Source organism: Cavia porcellus, unplaced genomic scaffold (genome assembly GCF_034190915.1).
Source record: "Cavia porcellus strain 051 isolate PalLab524CR breed Dunkin Hartley unplaced genomic scaffold, mCavPor4.1 scaffold_34, whole genome shotgun sequence".
Lineage (NCBI taxonomy): Eukaryota > Metazoa > Chordata > Mammalia > Rodentia > Caviidae > Cavia > Cavia porcellus.
The window spans coordinates 7,237,025-7,260,213 of NW_026947517.1; the positions used below are offsets into that span (position 1 = coordinate 7,237,025).

The 23,189-nt window shown below is 38.2% G+C and overlaps 1 protein-coding gene across 2 annotated transcripts; it reads left to right on the plus strand.

Moving 5' to 3' along the window:
* Nucleotides 1–5,629: 5,629 nt before the first annotated feature.
* LOC134474655 (zinc finger protein 709-like) lies at nt 5,630–21,784 on the plus strand. 2 transcript variants are annotated; one of them, XM_063243161.1, is made up of 4 exons: nt 5,630–5,746; nt 16,691–16,817; nt 17,016–17,076; nt 18,618–21,784. In XM_063243161.1, exons 1-4 carry the CDS (start codon nt 5,735–5,737, stop codon nt 19,855–19,857), a joined length of 1,440 nt encoding a protein of 479 aa, XP_063099231.1. In that variant the 5' UTR covers nt 5,630–5,734; the 3' UTR covers nt 19,858–21,784. The 2 variants fall into 2 exon arrangements, with proteins under 2 accessions (XP_063099231.1, XP_063099229.1); XM_063243159.1 differs by lacking the exon at nt 5,630–5,746 and adding an exon at nt 5,763–5,913.
* The last annotated feature ends 1,405 nt before the right edge of the window (nt 21,785–23,189 follow it).

Below are 23,189 nucleotides of genomic sequence, written 5' to 3' on the forward strand. Positions count from 1 at the left end.
TAAATTGGCAATTATGTAATGATGTTGCAGAGGAAAGCTGGCCATGTAGTAGCATCTGGGCAGCAGTGACAAATACAGAGCTAGAAATGGTGCCTATAGTGCTACAGCACAACAGTGACCTCCTTCCTCCAATAAATCTGCAATTTCCTAGAATGAAGAGGTCCAAAAGCTCATGGAAATCTTAAACTCAGAGCAAGCAAGTAGCTTGACACAAAGGCTTTGGAACATGGCCTTTAGCAGATATTTCATGTTCAAATTGAAACAGGACAAATATAATCCTGCCCTGTTTGTTGTGAAAAGCACCAAGTTGATTGACTCACAACACTGAGGAATGAAGTCACAAAACAAAAGAAGTTCAGAAAGTTTTCTGGGAAAAAAGAGAGAAGAATAGCCCTGGATTTTCAGGAATGTTCTTCAGTGTTTAAGACACAGGCCTATTGTCAGGAGTCATTTTACAAGAAAGTCACAATGCGGGTACATTGTGGGTCTCAAACTACAACCAACCTATAAACTTGTGGCTTAACTAATATTATTCAACTCTCGAAGAAGTCACCCAGAAAAAGTATGTTTGAAGATCCAAGGGATTTTGTGGAAATAATAGTCCAGTTGTTCTGGTCATTGAGTATGGTAACGATGCCTCTCTGGACTTCCTGGAGGAGGTGGTGGTAACTGTAGTACATTTCAAGCTGTTGTTTTTCTCTTCAGGAGGCATGTAGACATGGTCACTGCATCTTCACTTTCTGGCTTTCTTCAGGTTTGCCTCTAGCAGGGATTGTTGTGTTTAGGTTTTTACACTGACTCCTTTGAGTTTCCATTTCCTCTCTGACTGTATATCAATTCCTCTCTACTTTGACCTCCTCTAGTAAAATAGCAATACTATTTGAATGGATAAAGTAATGTTTAAACGTTTAATGAAATATTATTTAATGGGTGCCTGGGATTTAGCTCAGCCGGCAGAAGCACCTGCCTGAGAAGTGCTAGGTTGTGAGTTTGATCCCTGGTACCTAAAAAAAAAGTGTTTTAAACTGCAATGAAAGAAAATAATTTCATTGAAGATGTAGATTAACAAGATTTTTAATTAAATATGTCAATGGCAAATTAAGCATTGATAATAATCATATTTAGAATCCAAAGATGTTAGGCTGCATATTGAGCTCAGTGGTCAAAGCACCTGCCTGGCAAGCACAAGGTCAGGAGTTCAATCTCTGGTACCAAAGAAAAATCTACAGTTGTCAACCCTGTAGTGCTATGAGCACAACTATTGAAATTGATAGTTGTTCATTAAAAAGCTCAATGTTTCTTTTGTTGTCTATGAAGTACCTACAAATAACATGGTAACAGTGAATAATACACTGTGCACTATACCATTGCTACTTGCTAGGAGCTGCTCTTATTTTTCCCCATATAGTTGAAAGATGAAAATGACTGGTGATGATAAAGAAACTGTGATAATAATTTTTTCAATTTTATTGGATATTTCACTACATCCACTAAGTACATTGTATTTGCTACAATTATGTTAAGTGAAATAAATAAATAATTCTTAATGTTACAGGCAGCTGTGTTAGTCAGAAATATAGGCAGTCAGATAGTTATATAATGGAATGAAACTCCTGACCTACTATGTCTGGTAGGTGTTTGTGTTCTATAAAATAGAAGAATGAATTTTAGGAGGTAAAGAGCAGAATATACTACTGAGAGAAAAAAGTGAAAGGTTTTTGCTCTAGATAGGATATTACCACAGTCGGAAGCAGGCCAGGGGTCATTTACCCTGAGGTCACTTACCTCTCCCTTAGGCAACTTACCTGTGGCATGAAAAGAGTCCCAATCAGCTACTGGCACATCAGCAATGACAGCTTTAAGCACCTCCACAGTCAAAAAGTAGATATAAGCCCCCTCACCATGTATCCAGTAGAAAAAGGCCGACATCTAGTGGTCATGTGATCCACCTTCTTAGAATAAAGGCCATTTTTACTTTATATTCTCTCATTTTACCACAGTGAAAACCCTATCAGAAAGCTTCTGTCCGAGAAAGCAGGAAGGGTCATAAGTGGGTTGTCAAGGACTCTGTATCTTCTAAGGACTTTATAGAATAAAATCATGGGGTGAGATGGGCTTGAGGTGGGGGAAATTGGGAACTCACAAGGCAGATGGGCATAACTTTGGACAGAGCTATGTTTAGCCAATATAATTAATAGTTCAGGCAAAATCATTTACACTGCAGACAAATGGGGAAGCGAGGTCATAGAAATCAGGCATTTTACAGAGCAGTAATTCTCCTCTATGGGATTGGGGGGATGACGCCTGACTTCAGCAGTGTGACAGGGAACAATTTAGAAAACCGACTTTTAGAACATGGATGCATTTGCTTGGTATTTTCTCTTGAGGCCTGTCCCATAACAGGAGGTATCTGTCTTCACATAGCTGCAAGGTATGTGGGCTTCTGAGCTGGCTACATCTAGGACCTGATCCTGTCTCCCTGGCTATATATTTCTAACTAACTCAGCTGCCTATAACAACAAGGCTTGCCCCTCAAAGGAGCTAGAAAATAAATTCAGATTGCTTGCAGGATTGAAAGAGACAATCACCTCCTGCTGTGGGCCAAATCTCAAAACAAAAGGTAAATTAAATAAAACCAAGTGCTAAGGAGCAACAGTCCAAATAGTTCTCTGATCACCCTGAGGAACTCAAGAGCCCCCATCCCAACCCTCTAAAAGAAGAGTCTCTGCTCTTAAATCTGCCCACTTACTATGACTTGCTCTCCCATTTGCTCCCAATTTAATCAATTTTACTTGAGCAATTAACCTTATTGGTTGACCACAGTTCTATCCCACCTTATGCTTAACTTTCAGATTCCCATTTTTCCCTCCCCTGGACCCATCTAACCCCATGATTTAACTCTATACAAGTTTCTCAAAAAGACTCTTTAGCAACCCACTCAGAACTTTCCTGTCTCTCAGACAGAAGCTTTCCTTCTCCCAATAAATATATTCCACTCTTAAACTCCATCATTCCTAAAATTCATTCTTCAAATTTAGAGAGCACAAACTCATACTGGATATATAGTAGGTAAGGATTTTCATTCCCCTATACTATTAACATGAACCAAATTAACATGACTATACTTTTATAATGTCTGAAATTTGTTCCTTTTCCTGCAGTTTCAAGTGATTAATACAATTCCCAGTGATTATAGTCCTGGCAATATCTAAAATTGTATACAACAATCATTATAAGTGTAAAATAATTGCTTTGATTGTATTATTTAGCAAGACATAGACTTTGCCATGGCACTAGTTTATATCTTACAAAAGAGAAGGTTCACCTATAATTGTTCAGAAAAATTTCTACATTATTGGCTGATTGAACAATTTTTAATTAGATAAACTGTATTTTTTCAGTTTCTAGAAGACTTCTATTATATTATTGAAATCTGTCTGTAGGCCTCTTGGACCCTGGCTATATATATTTTGATGAATAATTCTGTTTTGAAACTTGTATGAAGATGTATTTTTATCTTAGGATTAAATTCACTGCATTGACACTGATAGAGTGAAGCAAAAGCCCACTGCATTAATTTCCATTGGATACTCATGGCATTGAGCATGTGAATTACTGAAGAGGTAGATTAGACAAGAATAGACAAGAATCAGTACTGTTAGGATTTTGTGGCCCAATAGAGAAGCCCAATGATAGGATTATTTCCAAAAGATGAGAAATATAAAACAAAAAGAGGCCTTCATTCTGAGAACATGAAGAGAGATGTCTGGCACCCCCCCCACCCCCACTGCTGGAGTCCAGTGATCTCTCTGGCGGATATGTGGGATGGAGGTGTGTAAGTAGCCTCGGTTTTGGGTGGAACCTAAGGAGGGCGTTAGGGATGCACAGGTAGCCGACTGGTCATAGATTTGGCACCATAGGTAAATTTCCAGGTGCAGGAAGATGACATCACAGGTAAATTCCTAGGGGTGGGGGAGATAGGGTCTTCCTGCTTCTGGTTGAGGCTTTCCCAGCTACAGAGTCCTGTCTGGGCCAAAACCCTTTCACAGAATATAAGAAAAAGTAGCAGTGTCCTTTCTATTTAAAGGATGTGGAGAGGAGCCTCAAGCCACCAATGGTTTGCCTTTTTTTCTGATGGATTATGGGATTATAGGGTATATCTGAAATTTGGTGGTGCTGGCACTGACATTGATATCATGTAAGGAGCTGATTGGAATTTTCTTTTGGCCCCTGGGAAAGGAATGAGGAAGTTGTATTCAGGGAAAAATGAGGAAGTAGCCATATGGGTAAGCATCCCTGATTTGATCTTTCACCCTGATGAACTACCACCATGATGTCCTGTAATTTATTCTAGAGCAAAACTCTTTAAAGTACACCCTTCAGTTTAAATTAAGGAATGAAAATAAAGAATTTTTGCTATGTGTCTTCTCCCATGGTTAGTGATAAACAATTCATAAGGAAAATTTCCAGTCACTTCCTTAATGCACTGTAGATAGCATAAACAAAACTACAGATCAGTTCACATTCAGAAAACAGAAGCAGAACTAAAAGGCAGGAATAAAGCCTTTCAATGCAAATGTCCCTTAAGAGGTGAGATCAACATTTAAGAATACAACCATTTACTGATTTCTCTGACTTCAAGAAAGAGAAAAATTTACACAGTTATTGTTATAGGGTAATGAAACTCAAGGTCTACTATGTCTGGTATGAGTTTGTGTTCTCTGAAGTCAAAAAATGAATTTTAGAAAAAACAGAAGTCCAGATAATATAATTATTGGAAGAAAGAAAGCTGTGTGAGAGAGAGCAAATGTGTCCTGACTGGGTGGGCAAAGACTATTTTCCAAGGACTTTAAGTGAAATCATGTGGTGAGATGCTTTGACGGGTGGGAAAATTGGGAACTCACAATGCAGATGGGCAAATGATGGGACAGAGCTATGGTAGCCAATAAGATAAATAGTTCAGGTAAAGTTGATTAAATTGAGAACAAAAGGGGAAGGGAGTCACATAGGAAGCAGGCATTGTTAGGCAGCAGTGAATCTTCCCTTAGGGGTTTGGGAGGGTGACTACTGAGGTCATCAGGATGATAGGAACTATTTAAAATGTCAGTCTTTATAAGGATACATTTCTTTGAATGGTGACTCCTGACTTCCTCATCGTGCTAGGGAACTATTTAGAATATCAGTCCTTAGCATATGGATGAATTTGTTGATATTCTGTCTTGAGGCTTAGCCCATAGCAGGAGTTGTCCATCTTCTCCATAGTTGCAAGGTATCTGGGTTTCTGGATGGGCTCCTCAGAGGACCCAGCCCTGTCTCATTGCTAATCATAATTAACTAACTCAGCTCCACATAGCAGTACTTTCAGGAAAATTGAATACAGATGTCTTGTGCTCTGGGTGAATGATCCGGGATGACAGTGTGCAACATATATACCAGTGTTGCCCCACAATTCATATGTTTTGAAATTTAGTTTTAGTTTATTTTTTCTTTTTATCCTTGAAATGAAATGGATTTGGAAATGAAAAGCCTGAGGTAAGGCACTTTGGTACACATATTCCTCTGTGTAGTTGAGATCAACACTGTTGAAGACAACCAGCTTCAGAAGTCTCTGATTACTTTCTACCGTTTGGGATCCTCTCTTGCAGGAAGGAGTTCCTTTCATTGTTTATTTTGGACAAAGAAAGAAGACAGTTGAGCAGCAGTCAATCAGTGATGAAGAGGCGGGCTATATGAAATGTCCAATCAGGTGAGCGGTGGCAGGAAGTCTCTTGGGTCTTTTCTGGTGTGTAGACATTTTTTACTTGTTTGGAATACAAAACTGGGAGCAGAATGTTTGCTGGATCTCATTTCCTGGTTTCAAAGTCCTGTGGCCTGATCAGCAAAGAATCTGGGAGACCCTCTAACCACGGAATGGTGAGGCTTTGGATTGGAGCCCATAAAAAGGGCAGAATTGGGAAAAAACAGTTACAAGTGGTTAGAAGCAGTTCTGGTGTCTGTAGACTCAGGTATTTAGTTAGTGTCAGCTCCTGAGCTCTTCTAGCATTGGCCTTGGGTCATCCACTTTCCCTTTTTCTCCTGCTGGGAACAAGGATGATTCTGTGTCCCCAGAACCCTGAATTAACTATGATAGCAACAGAATGGATTATCATCTTTGAAATTTTCTACTGTCCTGGCACCTCCATCATAAGGAGCAGAGTAAGGAGCTTGGGAAGGCCCTGACTCTGATGCATTGTGTAGCTGGAGCAGCAGTACTTAGCTTGGTCTCCGCTCTCATTCCAGGGATCAGCAATCTTGATGTTCTAAAGTTTGTTAATGTATGTAATGCAGGGCCTCATATCGCAATGGCACTCCTTATACCTGTACTATTTTGTATTTATAGGGATTGCCTAAATGTATGTTATGTTCTCACATTTCCAACCTCATGACAGATGTTGGCAAAATCAAGAGAATTCAGAGATGTGTAGTGATGTGCTTCAGTGGAGGAAGGCTTTCCAAACACCTGGTGAACTCCTGTGCAAAGAATTTCTGAACATACTTCATGTGACACATGTGCTCATAGACTATGTTTGTGAGAACAGCCATAGAGGTTTGAATTTTGAGGAAAAAAAGCAGATATAAAAGTGTCATCAAGGGCAGGGTAAAGGGTGCTTGCTAAGGACAACTTCTAGAAAGGGGTGCCTGTAAAATTCTCACTGAAAAATGCCTAAATGTAATCATTTGCATGAACATATAAATACATGATATCCTTCTGAATGGAAAGGAATATGGGTGTTATCTCTGAATTAAGAGCTAATCTAATAGCTTGGTTGATCATATACATTGTTTAAATATGGAAATGCTCTTTAATGGACTTTACTAATTCCTATAAAGGAGATACCCTAAATTGAAATTGTGCAGGGATATCAATAGTTTAGGCATGAAGGGTTTTCTGCTTAGGATGGATCACAGGAGCATGAAAAGGATGTGGAGGTGACCAGCAGGACACAGTGTGCAAATAACAGGACATACAACAGAGAGGGTCTTCCCTGAAAGTCAGGTAGTTCTTAGGGTAAGCATGAAGTTAAAGTTGAATTATGATATCTTCCTTGAGGTGAATAACACCAGCTCTGCTAACAATCGGTATTCCACATCCCTGTCAACCCATGAATTCTGTGTTCTTCACTTGAGATCTAACTTTGATTATCTCAAATTATGACCCAGTATCATGAAGGTGAAATTTCAATTTTTTTTTGTGCCAAAGATGGAACTCATGATCTCAAGCTTGCAAGTTAGGTTTTCATGCTGCTAGTTAAATACCCAGCTGTGAAAGTGTTTTCTGTATATTATGGATGATATCAACATTTTTCCTCAGAAAATGTTGAACATTGTGGAATTTCTCTATATTGTATGGCTAAATTTTTTAAAGCAAACCAAAAGTGTCTTATGCAGTCACTTTTCAAGTTTCACATTGTCTGTGGGGTGTCTCAGTCAGGGTTTCTCTATTTCAGTCAGCTCTGTAACTTAGGCTAGCCCCAAACTCAAGGAAGTTCTCCTGCATCAGCCTCCCAAGATAGATTTCTTCTATCTGAGTGGAAAGTAATCACTTGTTGACACTGAGGTATAATTTGAAGCTTGTACTTGGTTTCATTGTTTATATGTTTTTTACATACAGCAGTTTTCCATTAACATTTGAGTTATTATTTATGTACCATATTTGATGTTATTTATGTTTTGTTCTGTGAAACCAAATTGAAATCTCAAAATGCTGCTTAAGTATATTAAGAACAAAGGACTTAGTGGCCTAATTGAAATTTGAAGAGATATCATTGGTAGTACATCAGAGTGATTGATGAGATATTTGTCTGCCTCTGTGCTTTATGGATGCTGGGCCTATAGGTTCTCACTATAAGCTCTGCATTACAGACAGTGCACAGGGACTCTTGCAGTGACTCCGCACAAGAATCAGTGCTCCTATTTGGCTGTTACATTAGCTGTGAGTTGCAATATAGTATCAAATTTGCTGTCTCAAAAAATGTGTATATACAAAAAATTAATCCCCAAGATATGGAATTAAGATTTCAAGAAATCAGTCTCCATTCAGCTGTTTTGTTTGGTTTTATTTGTTTAGTTTAGTTTTGTTTTATTGAGACATGTTTTCTCTATGTATGTCAGCTAGATTTGAACCCCTTTTGGAGTGCAGAATTGCCCTAACCTCAAAGCAGCACTCCTGTGTCAGCCTCTTGAGTGCGGGGATTATAGATATGTGTGTTTTTACCCTAGAAAATTTTGAGGCTTGTAACTTAGCTGTGTTGTAGCTTGTCATAATAGATGCCATCTTGAGATTTGTGTTTAACTAGTACCCTGTATTTTACCCTGAAAAATGGAAAATCACTCAGGGTAGAAGTCCCAGGAGAAAAGCAAAATGAGCTGTACCCAAATAAAAAAATTGACCTGCTCAACAGAAGAAGCAGAATACAGTTGTCATCCAAAAATTATTATAAGATTCTAGCTAAATGATTTCCAACATGATCTTTTTGTGATTCTATCTTTTAAAACATCTGTAACTTTCCAGTTCAAAGCCTCTTGTTTAGATCTTGAAATGGGTGTGGGGGTTCTGTGTACAAGTAGTCCTGAGACCAGCTAATGAAATTCCACATTTCTCAAATGGGTTGCTTGGATTCCTGTATTGTTGTTCACAAACTCAACGCAAGCTTCAGAAACCTTTACTGACACAAGCAAACACCAGGATTAAATGACAGTGGCACTGAAATGAAAGAATAGTAGTTTAAAGGAGAGGAGAAAAAGACAAATGCCATGTGCTATAATGCCCACCTCTTTTCCCCAGCAATGAAGAGGCTGAAACAGGAGAATGGCCATGTATTCAAAGACAGCCTAACCTGCATAGTGAGTGCAAGGCTGGCCAGAACTCCAAAGTGACACTATGTCTTTAAAGCAAAAAACTAAAATGAAAATAATAAACAACCAAGGTGATAGAAAGACTATTTAAAAAAATCAATAATAGAGCTGAGTGAAAGTTGACTTATGCAAAATGGGAATTATTGAATGATGATGCAGAAGAAGGAAGGCCATGTAGTGGCATGCAGGAGGCAGTGACAAACACAGATTTAGGAATGACACTGAGAGAATCGACTCCCCGTTTGTAATGTAACACCCCCCCCCCCCCCCCCCGAGCTATAGAACAGAGCAGTAAGGAATGTTTCACTCCCTAAATCCTCCTTGAGATATCGGGGCAGGACAGGAAGGAATGCATCTGCTAGTCATTAACCACAAGGTGATCTGTCCTCTAACCACAAGGTGATCTGTCCTCTGTAAAGATAAAGATAAGTAAAGGAATGTGCTAGATTAGACCAGGACTCTCTGTCTCCATGGTTACTCAGCCCTAGATCCCTCGAATCAGCATCTGCCAAGTCCTGCGCCGTTCAAATTAACCAATGCGATCTGCTTCTGTAAACTTGCTTGCTTCCCGCTTGTGCCCTCAAAAACCCTGCACAAATTCCCCTCGTGGCGCTCCTCACTCGTTTGCCTGGAGGACCCCATGCGCATGGAAATAAACTTTTTTTTCCTCACCAAGAGTTGAGTCCTTGGGGTCTCTTTCCCTGCGGCGTCAGCCCTAACAACACCTATAATGCTACAGCACAACAGTGACCTCCTTTCTCCAATACATTTGCAGTTCACTAAATGGAGGACTTATAAAAGCTCATGGAAATGTTAAGCTCAAGGCAAACAAGCAGATTGAAATCCAGGCTTTGGAACATGGCCTTTAACAGACATTTCATATTTAGTTTGAAATAAGAGAAATATAATCCTGCCCTGTTTGATGTCAAATGCACCAAATTTAATGGCTCACAACTTTGAGAAGTGAAGAAGTTACAAACCAAAAGAAGATCAAAAATTTTCTTAGAAAAAAAGAGAGAAGAATATCCCTGGATTTTCAGGAGTGGTCTTCAGTGTTTTGGCCACAGACCTATTGTCAGGGGTCATTTATACAGGAAATTCACAATGTGGGTACAGTGTGTGTCTCAGACTACAATCAACCTATAAGCTTATAGCTGCTTAACTAATATTATTCATCAGGGGAACAAATCAGCCAGAAAAGGTATGTGGAAAGAGCCAAGGCATTTTGTGGCAACAATAGTCCAGTTGTTCTGGTCGTTGAGTTTGGTAATTGATGCCTATCTGAACTTCCTGGGGGAGGTTGTGGTAATTGCAGTACATTTCAAGCTGTTGTTTTTCTCTGCAGGAGTATGTAGACCTGGTCACTGCATCTTCATCTTCAGTTCTGGCTTTCTTCACCTGTGCCTGTAGCAGTGATTGTTGTATTAATTTTTGCATTGACTCTTTGAGGTTCCAGTTCCTCTCTGATTGTATATCAATTTCTCTCTGCATTGACATCCTGTGCTAAAAGTAGTATTTGAGTGAATTAACCGATGTTTATACATTTAAAAATATTCATTAATACAGGCCAGGGATTTAGCTCAACAGGCAGAAATGCCTGCCTGGAAAGTGCTAGGTTGTAACTTTGATCCTTGGTACCTAAAATAAAAATGTAATTTAAACTGCAAGGAAAGAAAATAATTTCATTTTTGAAAATGTAGGTTTACAAAATTTATAATTAAATGTGTCAATTGCAAATTAAACATTGTTAATAGTCATGTTTGGTATCTAAAGTTGTTTGGGCTGGGGATTGAGCTCAGTGATACAAGGAGCTGCCTAGAGAGCACAAGGTCATGAGTTCAATCCCTCATACAAAAAAAAATTCACAGTTGTCAACGATGCAGTGCTGTGAGCACATTTATTGAAACTTATGCTTGTTAATTAAGAGGCTCAATGTTTCTTTTTTGGTCTGTGAAATACCTGCAGATAACATGGTAATTACAGTGAATGATGTACTGTCCCCTAGAGGATTGCTATTTTCTGAGTTGTTTTTAGTTTTTGTTTTCCCACATATTTGAAAGTTGAAAATGTTGGCTGATGCTAGCTAGAAAAACTGTGATAAACATTTTTTCAATTTAATGATATATTTCCCTATATCCATTAAGAACATTTATTTGCTACAATTACTCCGTCAAATTGATAAACAATTCTTAAAGTTACAGACAGCTGAATTAGTTAGAAATACAGGCAACCATACCGTGATAAAGTGGAATGAAATTTCTGACCTTCTATGTCTGGTATGAGTTTGTGTTCTCTAAAGTGCAAGAATGAATTTTAGGAACAACAGAATTGAAGATCAGAATATATTTATTGAGAGAGAGAAAGTGAAAGTATTTTGCTCTAAATAGGACATTTTGGGAGTGGGAAGTGGAACCAGGGGACTTTTACCTGGAAGTCACTTTCCTTTTCCCTATTCAACTGACCTGTGGCCAGAAAAGAATCTCAATCAGCTACTTGCATATCAGCAGTGCCACCTTTAAGCACCACCCAAGTCAAAAACTATATGTATGCCACCCACACACTTCCAAAAGAAAAAGCCAGACTCCCAGTGGTCATGGGGTTCTCTCCATATTCTTAGAATAAAGGCCATTTTGACTTTATATTCTCTTCTTTACTACACCAAAAATCCTATCAGAAAGCTTCTGTCTGAGAGAAACAGGAGGGATTCTGAGCAGATAGCAAATGACTATGTATTTTATAGGGACTTTATAGAATAAAATCATGTGGTAAAAATGGTTTAAAGTGGGTTAGATTACTGAGAATACTGAGGAGGTAGCTTAGCACAATAGAGAAAGTGAATGTAAGAATGTAAAAGTGGCCTTTTATTTAAAGAATGTGGAGACAAGCCCACAGCCACGAAGGGCTTGGCTTTTGTTTTTTTCTGACTGACTATGGGGTTATGGCGTATATGTGACTTTTGACTGGATGTGGTGCTTGGAGGGGACGTTGACGTCATGCCAGGAGCTAATGGGAATTTTATTTAGGCCCCTGGGAAAGAAAGAGGGTGTTATAATCAAGGAGAAAAGAGGAAGTGGCCATGTGAGTAAGCATCCCTGAGTTCACCTTCTTTCACTTTGAACTACCACTATGAGGTCCTGTAATTTTTCTAGGGCAAAACTCTTTCAAGTACATACTTTGGATTGAATGAAGAAATCAAAACAAAGAATTTTTGCTATCTGTCTTCCTCCATGGCTGGAGATAAGCCATTCATACGAAATATTTTGATTCAATTCCTTAATGCATTTTCGATACCATAACCAAAATTACAGATCAGTTCACTTTCAGAAAAAGAAGAAGCAATTAAAGGCAGGGATAAAGTCCTTCAATGCAAGTATCCCTGGCAAGGTGAGTTCAACATTGTGTAATATAAACTACAACTGATTTCTCTGACTTCCAGAAAGAGAAAAGTTTATACTGATATTGCCTTAGCAAAATCAATCTCCAGGTATGCTATGTCTGATATGAGCTTTTTGTTCTGTAAAGTCAAAGACTGAATTTTAGGAACAACAGAAATTAACAGAAGAATATACTTATTGAGAGAAAGAAAGCTGCCTGAGACCGAGAAGGGGTCCTGAGCAGGTAGCCAAACACTGTCCTTTCTAGGGATCTTTATAGAGTAAAATCATGTGGTGAAATTAGTTTAAGGAGGGGAAAACTAGGAACTCACAATGCAGATGGGCATAAGATGGGACAGAGCTAAGGTAGCCAATAAGATTATAAGTTCAGGTAAAGTTGATTAAATTGGGAACAAAGTGGGAAGGCAGTCACATAGAAAGCAGGCATTCTTAGGCAGCTGTGACTTCCCTTATGGGTTTGGGAGGGTGACTACTGAGGTCATCAGGATAACAGGAACTACGTAGAATGTCAGTCTTTAACAGGATACATTCCTTTGAATGGTGACTCCTGACTTCCTCAGAGTGCTAGGGAACTATTTAGAATATCAATCCTTAGGATATGGATGAATTTGCTTATCATTTGTATTCAGACTTGGCCCATAGCATGAGGTGTCAGTAACTCAGGTGCCTATAACAGTACTGTTTGGAAAAATGATTATAGATGTCTTGTGCTCTATGGGGATGATCTGGGGATGTCAATGTGCAATGTATATACCAGTGTTGCCTACTGATTGACATGTTTTGAAATTTAATTTTAGTTGATGTGTTCTTTTTTCCTTGAAATAAAATGGATTTGAAAATTAAAAGCCTGAGGAAAAGCTCTTCAGTACGAACACTCCTCTGTCGAGCTGAGTTCACCACTGCAGAAGAATGGCAGCTCCAGAAGCCTCTGCACTACAGTCTGTCATTTTGGATCTTCTCTTGCAGGGAGGGGTTACTTTCCCTGTTTATTCTTGTCTCAGAAGGAGGGCAGTAGAGCAGGAGTCAATCAGTGATGAAGGTACAGGCTATATGAACTGTCCAATCAGGCGAGGCACTGCTGGCTGTGACTTCTGTCTCTTCTGATGTCTCATCATGATTTACCTGTTCTGAGTACAATACTGGTAGCAAAATGCTTGCTGGATCTCATTTAGTACTTTCAGTGTCCTGTGGCCTCATTAGCAAAGAATCTGAGAGATCCTGGAGCCATGGGATGGTGAGGTTGTAGATGGGAACCCAGAAATAGGGTGGATTGGGTGAAACCAGATACAAGTGTTTAGGAGTATTTCTGGTGTCTGAAGCCTCAGGTATTTAGCTAGCTTTAGCTCCCGAGGTTCTCCAGCATTGGCCATGGGTCATTCACTGTCCCTTTTGCCTCTTGCTGTTGGCAAGGGTGATTTGGGGTCCCAAGAACCCTGGCCCCACCCTGACAGCAGCAGACTGAAGTATCATCTTTGAAATTCACTGCTGGCCTGGTAACTCCACAGTCTTAGGCATTGGAAGGACCTTGGGAAGACCCTAACTATGATGCTTTCTGTAGCTTATAGAGCAGTAATGAGCTAGGTCTCTGCTCTCTTTCCTCAGAGTAGCAGATCTGGAATGTCCAAAGTTCATTAATGCCTGTAATGCAGGGCCTCATCGTCACAATGGCTCAACTTAAACTTTGGCTTTTTTGTATTTATAGTGATCTGCTAAATTTATAGTATGTTCTCATATTTCCATCCTCATGACAGGTGGTGGCAAAGGTCCTGAAAATTCAGAGATGTGTAGTAATGTGCTTCAGTAGAGGAAGGCTTTCCAAACACCTGGTGAACTCCTGTGTGTTATACAGAACAGTGCAAAATAATTTCTGAACATACTTAATTATTTATGTGGCACCCTTGCTCACAGACTAGGTTTGTGAGAACAGCCATAGAGTTTTGAAGCCTGAGAAAAATGAAGCAAATATGAAAGTGTTATCAAGGCCAGGGTAAAAATTTGTATAGGACAAATTCCAGAAAGGGCTACCTGTTAAATTCTCATCGAAAATGCTGAAATTTAGGCATTTGCATGGACATTTATACATGATATTCTACTGAATGGAAAGAATAGGGGTATCATCTCTGAATTAAGAGCTGATTTAGTAGCTTGGTTGTTCATAGACAGTTTAAATATGGAAATTCTCTTCAATGGACTTTATTAAGTGGTGTAAAGGAGAAGCCTTAAATAGAAATTTTGCAGTGATATCAGTAGTTAGGCATAAAGGGTTTTCTGCTGAGAATGGATCAGAGAAGTGTGGAAAGGATGTGCAAGTGACTGACAGGATGCAGGAATCCAATAGCAGGACATATAACAGAGAGGGTCTTCACTGAAATTCAGGTAGTTCTTAGTGTAAGTATGAAGTAAAGTTGGGTTTTGATTGCTTCCTTGAGGTGGTCAACACCAGCTTTGGCAACAATCAGCATTTCACATCCCTGTCAACCCATGAATTTTGTGTTCCATGCTTGAGATCAAATTTGGATTATCATAATTATGCCCCAGTGTCATGAAGGTAAAATTTGGATTGTTTTTGTTCCAAGGATTGAACTCATGACCTATGCTTTCCAGGCGGGTGGTGATGCCACTGAGCCAAATACCCAACTATGAAAGTATTTTCTTTGTAGTATGGAAGATATCCACATTGTTTGTCAGAAAGTGTTGAATATTGTTGGAATTTTTCTTTATTATATGGCTGTAGTTTTTAAAAACAAACCTAAGGTGTCTTATGCAGTCTCTTTTCAAGTTTCACTTTGTCTGTGGGGTGTCTCAGTCAGGGTTTCTCTATTTTAGACAGCTCTGCAACTTAGGATAACCCCAAATTCAAGGAAGAACTCCTTCACCAGCCTCCCAAGATATACTTCTTATATCTGAATGGACAGTGATCACTGGGTGACAGTGAGCTATAATTTACAGCTTGGTCCTGGTTTCATTGTTTATACATATTTTTAAAATACAGCTGTTTTCCACTAACATTTGTGTTATTATTTATGTACTATATTGGATGTTATTTATGTTTTGTTCTATGAATCCAAATTCATGTTTCAAAATGCTGCTGAAATACATTAAGAACAAAGTATTCACTGGCTTAAATGAGATTTGAGGAGACATTATCTATAGTCTATCAAAGTGATTGATGAGATTTTTTTTCTTTTTTTTTAATTTTGAAACTGGTAAAATACAACAGAACAAGGCACAATAAGGCAAACTCAGATCATACTGTGAAATTGGTACACAACTTCACAACAGGTTACTGGGATAACAGTAATAGGTATCACGTATATTTTGTTATCTTTATAATAATTGTTCTTCAATCACATATATCAAAATGAGATGAAATACAGAACATTATAGAACTTATCAAAACAGAACATTGAATAGAGCAATACCATGATTCAGAATAGAGCAAAACAGTAATAAATATATTTGCCTTCAAAGAGATAGTAGAAGGAAGTCCCCCTTATTTGTTATTTTCAACTTCCCAGAAGATGCTCAGATTTGTGATTCCCATTTGCTAACAGGGTTGGGGGTGACAGGAGAAGATGGGTAGAGGAAGTGCGATGTTTGATTCTAGCCCGTGCATCAGTAGGTTCACTATTGCTTAGTAGGAAGACTGGCTGGGCATTTGGTTTCACAGCGTCCTAAGTTCCAACATGGCGCAGATCTCAGGAGCTGTTACTGGTTCTTCCCCTGAAAGGGCTGAAGTCTCTCAGACCACCACCACTTATGAGGGAGAGGTGGTGCTTGCTTGGCTTCACAGTGTCCTAAATTCCAGCATGGCATAGATCTCAGGAGCTGCTGCTGGTTCACGCCCTGGATGGGCCACCGTCTGCCACACCGCCACCACTTACCAGGGAAGGCAGGTGCTTGCTTGGCTTCCCAGTTGATTGATGGGATATTTATCTGCTTCTGTGCTTTGTGAATGCTGGTCCTGCAGGCTTCTCACTGTGAGGGCTGCTTTAGAGACAGTATACAGGGAATCTTGCAGTGACTCAGCACAAGAATCAGTGCTCCTATTTCACTGTTACATTAGCAGTGAGTTGCAATCTAGCATCAAATTTGCTGTCTTCAAAAATGTGTATATATACAAAATTAATGACCAAGACATGGATTTAAATTTGAGGAAATCAGTCTTAATTCAGCTGTTTTGTTTGGTTTTATGTAAGTTTAGTTTTGTTTTATTGAGACAAGCTTTCTGTATGTATATCAGCTGTATTTGAACACCCTATGAAACCTAGAATTGCCCTGAACTCACCAAAGCCATCCTGTCTCAGCCTTTTGAGATTCAGATTTGTAGGCAAGAATTTAAGATATCTCAAACCTGGGAGCTCAACCTTCCTTTGAGAAATACATGTATGATCCTTTAGGAGGCAGTGACCTTTGAGGATGTGCTTGTGAACTTCAGCAATGAGGAGTGGGGTTTGCTGAGTCCATCCCAAAAGAACCTCTACAGAGATGTGATGGGCGAAACCTTTAGGAACTTGGCTGCAATAGGTAAGGATGAAATACTTTTGTTACTCATGCTGTCAGAATATTGTTTGTTGCTCATTAGTGCTGTTTCATTAAAAGAATGTGAAAATATTTTTAAAAATAGCTCAGATCTGGACCCATTATATCACAACTCTATACACAATCTATTAATTTGTATATATTATTCTAATGAGCACTGATATTTCTATGTCTACAATTCAGGAGGACTTGCGGATATCCAGGAAGCTAAAAAAGAATGCAAGATTTCCTGGAGATACTTAAGGTAATTCGCACTCACAAGAAGAAGGAATGTTCCTGAGTAATCAGTAAGCAGAAGAATGGCAGCCAAAGAAATGAGGCACCATTCAATTTAATGACAGCAATATTCTCTAAAGACGTATAAGCTAGGGTATGTATAATGAGTGAATTAAATCATGAAAACATATGACATTGCATATAGACATGTATGAAAGGCATACACTTTGAGTTATGATATTCTGCCTTCAGTTTTTCTACTCATGTATACATGCGAATACAACACATTCATTATCTAAAAATTCCTAAGATTGCAATAGAATTTGAAATAAAATGGAGTGCTCATGTTTCTAAGCCATGCTCTAGAGAATCAGCCATTCTGATTAAAATTCTTAGTAATCTGTTGGAATGTTAGTGCACTCTTTCTGAATATCAGTATGCAGTTTTCTCTAGAAATTGATCCCCTCATACTTGTCCTGGATATATTTTTAAAAACTCAAAATCTGCAAAAAATTTAGATACATGCTTACTCATATACAATGCAAATGAAGTTATAACAGATCAGGCCTTGAAGAAGCTTAGCTATCTATCACTGGATTTGTGGAGAAGGAAAATATTAATAGACTCTGTGATTGTGCATTCCTGTAAACCCAGCAAACTAGGAATCAGATTTTGCAGAATGGCAAATTCAAGATCAAACTTCACAGCTTAATGATCAGTGAAAATCTCTAAAAACAGATTTTAAAAAAGCTATAGATGTTATGCTAATACCTGTTGCTCATTCCCAGCATGGAAAAGAAAAAAGTGTGTTATATAATCTCAAAAAATAAATAGTATAATGTCATTTGCCATAAGAAATAGATGGGTCTTTCTCCCAGCAATTCAGTGAAATAGGTCAGCTATAAAACATAAAAGGTCACAGGGTTTCTTTTAGATGAGAAACCAAAATATAAAACTGTGGAATCAAATGAAAGAGAGTTGATATAGAAAAGTAAGACTGACCATATGGAAAAGGGAACTACAGGTTAAGGACAGAAGGGAGATTGTGATGGGGAAACATATCAGAATGATATGTATGTGATACACATATGTACCCATGCCCAAAGTGAAGCTAAAGATTCTGCATTTCAAAAAATACCAACTTTTAAGATTTCCAAATGTGTACCAGTCTTTTGAGAATGGTTGTTTTCAACATATCTTACAAGGCCATTCTGTTGCTTCATGATCAGAATTTCTTAGCAGCCATTAAAAACAGAACGACATTAATGCAGTCATTAAACCAAGACCCATTTCACTGTCAATTTTTCTTTTTTTTAAATTTAATGTAAGGAAAGACTAAACAAAACACAATAAATAGAAATAATACTACTTTCAAAGTGAAAATAAACAGTAAGGAATCACAAGATGATGATTATATATGGTGTTCATAAAAATAGTTAATCAAATACAAAAGTGAAACATATTAAGTGGGGATTCAAACAGCGAGACTGAAAACAGTTTTGTTCAACTCTCCAAAAAAAAGCTTAGTAATATGGTTATCAATCCTATATGTGATGTTTTTCTTTACAGAAATGACAAGCTAGGGAAGTCCTATGGACATACATCTTGGAATCAGTGTAAAGAAGTATTCCTTTGTACTGCAGAAGGTAATGTGTATGTGAAAGAAACAGAAGCACACCACAATGTTCAGATACAGAAAAAATATTGCAGTGGAGGGAAACCCTATGTATGTCAGCAATGTGGAAAAGGTTTCACCAAATCTGGACATTATAAGCAACATGAAAGAATTCACACTGGAGAGAAACCATATGTATGTAAGCAATGTGGGAAAGTTTTTAAAACACGTGCGTATTGTAAGGTTCATGTAAGATTTCACACTGGAGAGAAACCTTATGCATGTAAGCAAAGTGGGAAAGCTTTTAACACAAAGGGATATTGTAAGCAACATGAAAGAATTCACACTGGAGAGAAACCCTATGTATGTAAGCAATGTGGGAAAGCTTTTACCACCCATGGACAGTGTAAGGAACATGAAAGAATTCACACTGGAGAGAAACCATATGTATGTAAGCAATGTGGTAAAGCTTTTAATATACGGGCAGATTGTAAGAAACATGAAAGGATTCACACTGGAGAGAAACCCTATGTATGTAAGCAATGTGGGAAAGCTTTTACCACCCATGGACAGTGTAAGGAACATGAAAGAATTCACACTGGAGTGAAACCGTATGTATGTAACCAATGTGGGAAAGCTTTTAATACACGGGCAAATTGTAAGAAACATGAAAGGATTCACACTGGAGAGAAACCCTATGTATGTAAGCAATGTGGGAAAGCTTTTACCACCCATGGACAGTGTAAGGAACATGAAAGAATTCACACTGGAGAGAAACCCTATATATGTAAGCAATGTGGAAAAGGTTTTACCATCTCTGGACATTGTAAGCAACATGAAAGAATTCACACTGGAGAGAAACCCTATGTATGTAAGCAATGTGGGAAAGCTTTTACCCAACATGGACAGTGTAAGCAACATGAAAGAATTCACACTGGAGAGAAACCCTATGTATGTAAGCAATGTGGGAAAGCTTTTAACACACAGGGATATTGTAAGAAACATGAAAGAATTCACACTGGAGAGAAACCCTATGTATGTAAGCAATGTGGGAAAGCTTTTACCCAACATGGACAGTGTAAGCAACATGAAAGAATTCATACTGGAGAGAAACCCTATGTATGTAAGCAATGTGGGAAAACCTTTACCCAACATGTACATTGTAAGCAACATGAAAGTTCACACTCAAGATAAAACCAGTGTATATAAGTATCATGAGAATTTTTGAGCACACGTACATATTGCATGATGCATGAAATCTTCACACTGGACAGAAAACTTATATATGTAAGGAATGTGGGAAAGGTTTCAGCAGAAATGCTCATTGTCCAAAACATGAAAAAAATTACATTTTTGAGAAACCCTGTGTATGTGACAAATGTGGGAAAGCTTTCACCACATATGGATATTGTAAAATACATCAATGACTTTACCCTGATGAGAAACCCTATGCATATAAAAATGTGGCAAAGCTTTTACTGCATATTGAAAGAATTCACACTGGGAAGAACCACTGACTATGGAAGCAAGTAGAGACACTTTCAGCAGCCATATTGTAAGTGAAATAAGTGAAAAAACTCACACAAGCGATAAATTCTATGTGTTATGGGAACCCTCAGCACACATGATCATTGTAACATATCTGAAAGGGCTCACTGCATCCTATGTGGATTAACAATGTGAGAAATATGGCAATACATGTTTGTTGTTAAATACACAGAAAAAACATCACTCTTCAGACAGTGTAGATCTAAGTTTACTTTAAAAATCCCTAGGAGACCTGAAGAAATAATCAATAAAGAATTTTGATGTCAATATTTCTTCACAATTTTACAGAAATGACAAATCTGAGAATCTCTCCTCAAGTGTACATGTTGTATGGTTTTCAGTTAATCACTTGTACCTCTTTAGATTTTTTTAAAGTGTCTTTGTGCTTCAACATGGTATCTTGTAATTAAACATGGTAAACTAAAATGCACTTTTCAATTTCAAGTATGGATAGTGTCTATGTACTTAATATTTTGTCTTTAAATATTTTATATTTTTGCGAACTTTAATGTTGTTTATTTAAAGAGAAAAAACAGAAAAATGTATAGAAATAATACAGAATTTCAGAAAAATAATAACAAATCACTAGTTGATTTGTTACATATTGTCATCTTTGAAGTAGTTGTTCAAGTTATAAAATTAAAGCACAGAAAGTGATATTCCAATAATGACACTGTGAACAGTTCACCTCTATGATCGAACAAAAACTTATTAATATGCTTATCTGTCCTACACACTTGTATTTTTCTTAAAGAGTGTAAGATTAAACATGACAAAACAGAAGATAACAGTTCATAAGAAAACAAGTTAAGGAAACACAGATTTCAAAGCAAGTCCACTGGAGATGTTCACAGTCTATCTTACTGTCTCTAGTTTTCTTCGAAATAGTTTTTCCTATCTTCACATGCATTAAATATATACTAAACACTATAAATCTAAGCAAATAATTACAGAATGATGCAGGCTTTTTGGGTCTTCAAGACTGATTTTGAGGAAGTCGAAAATGACTATGATAATATCTCTCATTCTCTTAGTAATAGCTGTCTTTCTCTTTATGTATGCTCAAATTGAGCATAAGAGACTAGACTAATATCACTCTGAACAGTGAATAATAGCATCCTGAGAAGGAGAAAGGTGAATTGCCTAATAAAAGAAGGCAGAGGACATTGTTAAAAGTGTATCAGGATTTAAAAGCTACGGTAGTCTTATTGCTCTGTTTAGTTTGATTATATTTTGTTCTGGTCTGTCTATTCATATTAGATTTGAGCACACAGAGAGATAACCCCAAAACAGCAGGTTATACAATGGTAACTATCCGTAATTTCCTATTAACTTAAACTGAAACCCGGTATTACTGACATTGTCTTCTATGACTGATCTTCTTTGAAGCTGGTTTGTTTGAATGCTATTTGGCCTTGACTGATTTTATTCACATTTGCTTTGCTTGCTGGTATCAAGTCCAAGAGTAGAGGCAACTACTCTGAAGATGACAAGATGTAAAAGATATACACTGGGGGGCTGGGGATTTAGCTCAATGGTTTAAGCACCTTTCTGGCAAGTGTGAGGTCATTTGTTTGATCTACAGTACCAAATAAATAAATAAATAAATAAAAGATATCCATTCCAGGTTTGATTATTTTTTATATAAAGAGAAAAAATAAAGGAAATAAAAAAAACACAGCAGTAAAACTGTACACATACTACATAATTTCAAGAAAAAAATACAGTAAGAAATCACTAGTTAATAGGTTTACTTATATATCAGCTGAGCTGAGGCCAGCCCTGCTGCTGCCTTTCCCACACAGGGCCCATACTACGACCGCTGGGACTGGAAGGTGTGCATCCAGCTGAGCAGAGGCCGGCCCTGCTGCCGCCTCTCCTGCCCAGGGCCCAACTACCACCTCTGGGGACCGGAAGGTGAGCGTCCAGCAGAGAGGAGGCCAGCCCTGCTGCCGCCTCTCCCGCCGAGAATCCATACCACCACTGCTGGGGACTGGAAGGTGCACATCCAGCTGAGCAGAGGCCAGGCCTGCTGCCACCTCTCCCACCCAGAGCCCAACTACCACCTCTGGGGACCAGAAGGTGCATATCCAGCTGAGCAGAGGTGACTCCGGTCCGGCCCTGAAATTGTGCAAATTGAGGAAGCTTTAGGTCTCCCTGAGAGGAGCCTGGAAAGCCTCTTTTAATCCAGGGGCTCTGCTGCCCAAGGAGGGAGCTACTACAAAAGGAGTCCCAAGAGCCCAGGAGATAAGAGTCGATTTACAACACAACCAACACTGAACTCTGAAACAACACTTGAAACATAGTAATATAGGAAAATGACAAAGACCAAAATGCAATCTCAAACATCCAACCCATCCCCCCAAGAAAGCCTAGGAGCCATGTACATAGAAGAAAATACATGCCATATACCTGAAATACCTGAAACAATAGTAACATAATTAAAGAAGCAGCTCTGGAAGCTTTGAAGGAATTCAAACTAGAAATAATATATCAGGTAAAAGAAGAAATAATAAAAGAAATGAAGGAGATACTGAACATATCTAAACAAGACACAGCTAAACAATTGGAGGAACTAAACAAAAGGATAGAATCTCTGGATGAACAATATAAGAAACAAACAGAATATATAAAACACATGCAAAGAGATATACAGGAAATCAAAAGCAACATTGAAAGTTGTAAAAACTGCCTGAATGAATGCGAAGATAGAATTTCAGACCTAAAAGACAAGATTGCAGCCAGTGAACAGGAAAGGAAAGATCTTTTAAAAATAACAAGAAATCAAGAAATAACAATACAACACCTGCAAGATGACACAAAGAAAAACAACATCAGGTTGAAAGGGATAAATGAAAAAGGAGACAATACAAAGGATGTTAAGAGGATATTTAGAGAAGTAATTGCTGAAAACTTCCCAAACATGAAATTGGAAACTGATATCAGGATCAATGAGGCATGTAGAACTCCAAATAGCC

Bases quoted from the DNA above. Each gene is read 5' to 3' on its own strand.
- LOC134474655 (XM_063243159.1), top strand. From the start codon at position 5,830: ATGTTTGCTGGATCTCATTTCCTGGTTTCAAAGTCCTGTGGCCTGATC. The intron at 5,914-16,690 runs GTGAGGCTTTGG...ATGATCCTTTAG, and splicing joins GACCCTCTAACCACGGAATG to GAGGCAGTGACCTTTGAGGA. The intron at 16,818-17,015 runs GTAAGGATGAAA...TCTACAATTCAG, and splicing joins TAGGAACTTGGCTGCAATAG to GAGGACTTGCGGATATCCAG.